General features: G+C 40.1%; 1 protein-coding gene across 1 annotated transcript in view; it reads left to right on the top strand.

The window, feature by feature from the left end:
- The first annotated feature begins 2105 nt into the window (after positions 1-2105).
- Positions 2106-7589, top strand: part of ZADH2 (zinc binding alcohol dehydrogenase domain containing 2) — a 33773-nt gene continuing 28289 nt past the window's right edge. Inside the window, exon 1 of the mRNA XM_009324935.1 lies at positions 2106-2272. Coding sequence (XP_009323210.1) covers positions 2106-2272 — 167 coding nt within the window. The remainder of the gene's footprint in view (positions 2273-7589) is intronic.

Raw genomic sequence — 7589 nt, 5'->3', positions numbered from 1 at the left:
CTGGTTTCAAGAACTTCCCCCTTAACAGATGTCAGCTGAGCATCTTCTGAATTCAAGTTAATTCATTTCTAAAAATCAAAAGTCATGTTCCAAAGCGTGAAACATTCTTATAAATTCAGGAAGCATGCTGGCGTGCTGGTGGTACTACATTAGAAATAACACCTAGCTGAACCATGCCTTCAGATTTCCAGCAGGTTGTAAGCAGTTTTCTAAAACGTATATTCTGAAAATACGAGGTATGTTTTCACCTGCAAGATCCCAATCTACATTTCTTAATTTTACATAGAAGTAGAATGTAAGCACAGTATGAACGAGGCTGTTGAAGTCTGCTGCATTTCTCAACAACCAAGAAAGTTGATGCTCCACCAGGTACGTGTGCAATTTACTAGACGCTCTGCAAGATACTTCAAGCAGTAAGTGAATATGTAGTTTAGACACTCTTTGTCTCTCCCAGCAGAGACGAACGTGGCAATGTAACAATGCTAGTTGTAATGCAATTTATTTGGAGCTTCTGAAATTTCAGATCACAGCATTCTATAATCAATATTTAGCATTATTCAGCCACAGTACCCCTTCAACTGAGAACCTAACTAGTGTAATTCACACAAACAAGAGTCTCAAGTGCACCTACATGTTCAGCATAAAAGCACTTATATACACATAACATTCAGATCTCTATTTATTGTCTCAGCTTTAAGCCTCAGATGCCTCCGTGAAGGACCTGCTAAAGAGGACAAGACGGCATGCTGGCCCTTTAAAACTGAAATGCTTGTTTCCTTTCTGTAAGAAAAGTAAATCATGCTATAGTGAGTGGAGCTTTGAAAAAGCATCCATCCATTAAAGTTCATGGATCCTCGTTTCCAGATTGTCCCTCCCCTGGCTGTGTCTCAAGTTACAGCCTTGTACAATCCAAGTCTAAATAATATTCACTATGATAAATGACACCATAACTCCGATATCCACAATCAATCTTTGCTTTAAAGATACATCCATCTTCAATAATGTTGATGGGGATTCTGTAAAATGGGAAACGTGACTGTTTTCCCGACCTCCTAACAGTGGGGGAAGGAAGCTCTGAGTGATGGCTGTCAGCCCACATCTGGCTGCAAAAATAAATTAGCCTTATGTAGACAAATGAAAGGACCAGCCCTGACTAGAAAACAGCCACTCCTGAGCAATGGCTAATTTATAGGACTCCTTTCTGGAAAGTTCCTAGCTGAAGCTACAGTCTCCTTAGCTATCTCTTTAAATGATATCTGATGCTGTAAATAACTTCAGTGTGGTAGGAACTATGCAAAGTACAAAGAGTGATTTGGTGGGGGAAGGGGAGGAGACAATAACTTTCTCACATTCTTTGTACATGATCAAGATGTAAAATTCAGCCACTTAAAACACACTCGCACACACACGCAAACAAAAGTTTGGTTTCAGCAAAAACGTTGTTATATTTTGAAAATATGCTCTTCTTCATTTGACAGAAGATTATTTGCCACTTTAACTCCTTTGTCATCTCCTGGGCTGCAGAACTGAGGCAACTACACTACAGAAATTAAACTATTCAGTGCAAGTGACACCTTGAGGTTTGGGTATTTTTTTTTTCCCCATTAAATGCTACCAACTTTTCTTGCTCCTCACCTTGCCCCCTCCTGCCGATAGAAGAGTTTCACAAGAGGTGCAGGAAGTCCCACCAGGTCAGCTCCTCTACGCAGGTGCTGTGCGGCTCAGATGTTGTGAAGTGGTATACAGAGAAACTACCCACTGTATTTATTTCAGCACATGGTTTCAGAATAACCCGAAGGACAATTTAAAATGGGAAGGTGGAAGAAGACTCCCTCTCCATCTCACTCGCTGCCTTACACGAAGCACAAATCTCTACCTGTGCACAGGACAGTGGCTACCCTTTTTTCACGACTGAAATGCTTTATTACCTTATTCTTTATGTCTTTGACCTTGTCCTGCTGTAGAAAAACGTAGGACTTTAATTCTTATAGCGTACAATATATGGGATTTAAAAAAAAAAAAAAAAGAAGAAGACCTTTCCAGGAGAAGTGGGGAAACAGATGAGGGAGCAGCCCGGTGCACGTTATTTCCTCACGCCGGCCGGCATGGCACCTGGGCATCGCAGCTCCCTGGGGGAGGTCCAGCGGCGCTGGGGAGGGCTGGCGGCGGCAGTGGCGGCAGCGAGGGTTAATTCTGTGAAGGTTGAAGGGCTTACAGTAATGCTGCGAAGACAGAAACATCACAGGCTTTCCTGGCAAGAGGCTCGCAGAGGGTAGGAGGGGACTGCGAAATGAACTCTCTCAGGCTTTGTCGTGTGCGTTTCCCAAGGCCCGGCCTGGCCCCTTTGATAAATGACACATGTCATTCTGTCAGGGGCTGACACTGCAGCTGGGAGGGCCGGTGATGTATGGCTCCGCTGAAAAGGAAATCAACTTTTTGGCACCAAGTAAGACTGTGCCCTGTGTAAGGATTTTGTTTCTCAAAAAGTGAAAGATAGACTTAGGGTTTTAAAAAAAAAAAAAAAAGTTGAAAAACAGATTGAACGACAGCTTACACTTAACATAAATTAACTCGGTAATGGTGAAATGTGCTAGCCTGTGATAAATAAAAGCTACATTAGTCAATTATTAATCACACTCCAACTTGTAGCCAAAACCCATGACTTAAATCTGAGGCCTGAGCTGCCTTACAAACAGATAAGACAGTGTTTGATAGATGTCTTGCATAGTGTAATCAGGAAGGAATCAAAGGCTTAGTGGTTTAACCAGGGGGGGTGTGGAAGGTTCTGGAAACTGAGACTGGGTAAAGTGGATAACTGGATTGAAAGCGCCCTTTCACTGGGGATACAGTATATCTTTTGACTGCTGAGAGAGAGAGAGAGAGAGAGAGAGAGAGAGAGAGAGAGAGAGAGAGAGAGAGAAGGGGGGAGAGAGACATATCTGAATTTGGTTTAATCTTTTTTTTATATACAGGAATGTCTCAAAACTGTATTTCCCTCCCCCACCTCCCACCACCACCACTGTGTTAAATCATTTAAATCTGATCACTATTAAATGGATTCTCACCGAGACATCAAGTGTTTCAAATATGATCGTTTTGCACGGATTACAATTTAAGCATTTTATTTAATCGAATGAACTCGCATCAGGCTGCAACACATTCATGCACATACAAGCTGTAGAGAAAAAGCACAAAGCTGCATAAACTAAACGATTCCTATTCAACCAGACTGTAAAGACAAAATAAAGGATTTCAGATACAAAGAAAAAAACTAAACATCTAAAAACATGAGGGGTGGCGGGGGGAAGGGATGCAGTATCTAAAAACCAGGATTATGCGTATGTGAAAGGCTGAACTTGCGCATCACCTTGATGAGATGCAATCACAGAATAGCTCTGCTTTTTGTTTATCCTCTATCCGCAGAGCAACATGACGGACACTGAACCCAAAGGTGACTTTTGTCCCCTGATCAGAGAGAACTACCGCCACGTAGCACTAAAATACCACTCCTAGGGGTTCAGCTGACCTAAAACACTAGCCTAGGCTTTCTGGAGGCCCTCAACTCAGCGCTGACAGGATGTGAGTTTCACCATCTTCCTCCCCTCCCTCTCACGCCTCCTCCTCACCATCCAGAACTCTGTGTAACTGAAAACAAAAGGTTTTGTCTGATACATGGAGCCTTGAACAGAAGTATTTCTTAGATGAATCGTAGCCTCAGGTCCTGATCTAGCAACGGGCTGTACATGGGCGCACCCCTGTGACTGCACGAAGCCAGCAGCTGGATCAGGGTCTTCGCACCAGGTAAGTCGCTTTCTAGCATCGGTTGTGTTTTCACCAGCAATTAATAGAGAGCATCACTGGGACAGGGGCTCACAAAAGCGCTATAGCCCCTTCCTGAATCAGGCCTTAATGAGCACTGTTATCAGCTGGAACACTGTATAAATGTTTGTTTCTCAGTCAGTAATTTCCATATGCTTTACATCATTTCTAGTGATGTACCAATCACACTGGTTCATCAATGACTTTTTTAACTCTTCCGAAGCCTCAGACACAATGTGTAATTGCGGTATCGCACAACTGACTCAAGTTTTTAACCAGGACACAAAAAAACCACAGATCCCAACGAGGAAAGCAAGCAATCACAGCATCAACCATGAAGGACTTTATCAGACAATTTTCCCAGCCACAAAAACACTGCAGAAAAAACCTCTGACCTTTAAAAAAATGATTTACCTTTTTCCCCTTCCCCTCAGCACGTTACTACTTTATACTACAAAATATGGAAACTTTTAAATGTTTCTACATGGGACAGGGTCCTACTGTGCTCGGTGCTGTACACACACACACCAGGAAACAAATGAGCTTTTAATGTTAATCAAGTGAAACGGCATTTTTCAGTTTACACACACTGTACACGCTTGGCTTTTTTAACAGTACAAAGATGAAAATGAAAAGGAAATAATCTGTAACTGCAAAAATTAGACCACCGGTTATAGCCAGTTTTTAAAGTCTGTATACATTCATATGCATGTATGTAGCTACATTTAACCACACACATTCCCTTGCCCTCCAACCTGCCGTCAGGATTTTACATTATAAAGTAATGTGCTGTAAAGTGGTTTTTTTTACACTATGAAGTAATGTGTAAAGTAAAATATTTCTTTATGCGGTGGTGTGGACTTGCCAGTAGACCCAAAAAGCGATCCAGTTTACCTCAGTTTTTAGAAGTAAACTAACAGTTTCACTCAAGTAAAATCTCAGTATGATCTCAACCAGCTGAAAATGACAGCAGTTGTCTAGATCACAGCAGCTATATACCCACTCACCAACTTCAAGGTGGTGCAGAGAGTGCTTAATTGAGGAATTTAAAAACGATGACTGAAAAAAGCACAAATTTCAAAGTAAATGAAATAGGGAGACCCTTTGAAACCCAAACTTTAGTGACAGCCCCTACAGATAGTACAGCTATTTTCTCAATACATGTAAAATTTGACTATGGAAAGAAAGATAAAGAGCAAGGGAACAGTGTGTGTTTAAAAACACGTGCACACCGTCTGGTGTTTTAAACTTTTGCCTTCCTATTGCTAAAATATCAATTTTTTAAGTCCATAAAATTTCAGATAGTGTGCAAAATGTTTATATATTACCAAGGTCTCCCTTTAAAAGGTTTATACTTTTACTTTATGACCTGTCCTTGATTTGACACTTCCGCTCATCAGAAAGGGATTTATAAAATAATCCTGAAGGTGAGGAACAGACATCTGTCAGGGACTGGCTGAGTTTCACTTTGCGAAATTTAAGAAGGGAGAGAAATCCTGTTAAGCTCTCTTTAGTCACCAATAGACATCAAAGGTAATAATTAAAGAAGACAGACGTCATAAAAATAAATTTATGTAGGTCTTTATAATGCACAAGCACTCTAGTGTGTAAAACATCTATTAGAATGAAAGAAAATACAACATTCCAAATGACCAAAAATCTGTTTTGTTTGAGTTTTTTTGCCTACTTGAGTAACATTTAAAAAAAAAAAAAGTTTAAACTAAAGTCTTTCAAAACCTTTGCCATCTGTGGGTACATGAACTATGGATGACCCCGAATGATTTGCACTCTGCTCAGAATCCCTTAGAAAGCACGGGAAAAAGTATCATTAAGAATGACTGATGACTGCCAGTCATGGTTGACCTCACCCAAGCTTTGGTCTCTGCCTCAGTAATAAGCTGTCCTTTATTAGCACCAACACTCCATAAAAGGGGTGTGTTTAGTCACAGGATAGTGGCCTTCTAATGCTCATTGCTTCTCCCTGAAAGATTGATTAGTGCTCATTTTTACTGCCTTCACAGTATATACAGTGACAGTGCTGCAGAGTGTCAGGGCCTGCAATATTGATGATAAGTACAACTACAAACTAGAGGTTTGGAAAAGGCAGAGGACTGGGAGTTCACTCTTCTTTTCAACTGGAAAACACTACCAAAACAAAAAGGACAAAACACAAGCTTACACATGAGCTACCGATATTCTGGTAAAGATAAACTGAGGCTAGGGAATGCCCTCTCCCTGAATAAAGGCCATTTAAAATATAAAACTTAACAGGAAAGGTGGTTTTTTCATTTTGTTTTGCAAATGAATAGGCATTTTTCCTTTCACCTACCAGACATTAAGGCAAAAAAAGATTATCCTGAAATATCATTCTTGTTGTTTATTTTTTATTTCAGAAAGGCTTTTAAGTAGTGACTTACAGTGTAGGAAAAAAAATCTTTTGTAAGCACAGAGAGTGAATGTTCCTGATTTGGAAGCTACTGCAGTATCCCTTTGCAGCAGCAGGTGCCTCTTTGAGGGTAAAAAAGAAAGGAAACGTGAAGAAAACATGTTGGCCATGTATCATCATCTGCACAAATCTGCCTGCATTAACATGACTCCTCTGCAGCTTTTACTCTTACATTTGAAGTCAGTGGGATCTACGCAAATTCCTTCAGTGAAATTAAGATCTAGAGTATAAGCTGGCACCATCAGAGAAAAAAAACTGTACGGTAGAATCCTGTAACATAGTATGCAATTGCATGCAGTGCAAAACGTATTTAAAATAGAGCAAGACCCAGCTGTGGTCCTTGCAAAGCATCAGCACTGCAGTGATGAAAGAGCAGGTAAGGATTCATGAACTTTTTCATATTAAGAAATTCCAACCTGAATACATTACTTGGAAGAGCCATGCCTTGACTTGATTTAAAAAGTAGAACAGAATTGAAAACAGTCTTTAAAATTGGTGTTTCAACCGGAGACCTTATAGCATATGAGGCCAGCTCAAAGTTATACTGTAGTAGTTTAATATGGAACAACTTGTCCATATGGCTCTTCCTGGGAACGAGTCATTTCACATATTACAGCAAGATACAGCTGAAAAAGGCATGTTTCACTGTTACTTTTATACAGCTGGGAACTTGAGCACAGCAACCTCATACCAAAAAGTATTACAGCAAGAGTTTACTGCATTAATAATAGGATGCCCTACTGCTGTGACACATTCTGTACTTTGAAATAAATATTAGTCACAATAGTTAGGTTTTAAATTCATATACTTTAAAGCTGAGCTGTAACTATGACACTTGCAATAGTGACGATTTGCCAATAAGGCCTATTAACTATTTTGCAAAGAGCTCCTTCTTTTATTCAGTCTGTAGTCCTATCTTAACAATATCTAGCTATAAATCATTTAAAGACATTCTTACTTAAAAAAAAAGAAAAACAAAAAACACTAGCACTTGAAAACTGGATGTTGGAAATTCACGTTCACACTTTTGCACTGAATTATCTTTTGATATCAGCACACAGAGGTTACTTGCAACTAATAAATCATTTCTTTTTCAATTTTAAAATAATAATAAAAAAACCCTGCTACATGACTACATTTTATGAGACATCATGGCCCAAGTCCTGTGCCATGAAAGTCAATGGCGTACTCTCATATACTTCTTGTGGGCTTTGGATCAGGCCCAGCCTGGAAAGCATCCATTCTTTTCATGCACTACATTTACCTTTCACTTTGTACATTCACAAAACAACAACTGGGGGGGGGGGGGGGGGGGGGGAGAATA

Source organism: Pygoscelis adeliae, unplaced genomic scaffold (genome assembly GCF_000699105.1).
Source record: "Pygoscelis adeliae isolate BGI_AS28 unplaced genomic scaffold, ASM69910v1 Scaffold135, whole genome shotgun sequence".
Lineage (NCBI taxonomy): Eukaryota > Metazoa > Chordata > Aves > Sphenisciformes > Spheniscidae > Pygoscelis > Pygoscelis adeliae.
Note: the sequence above shows the minus strand (reverse complement) of the source record. Positions and strands in the feature narration are given on the sequence as shown.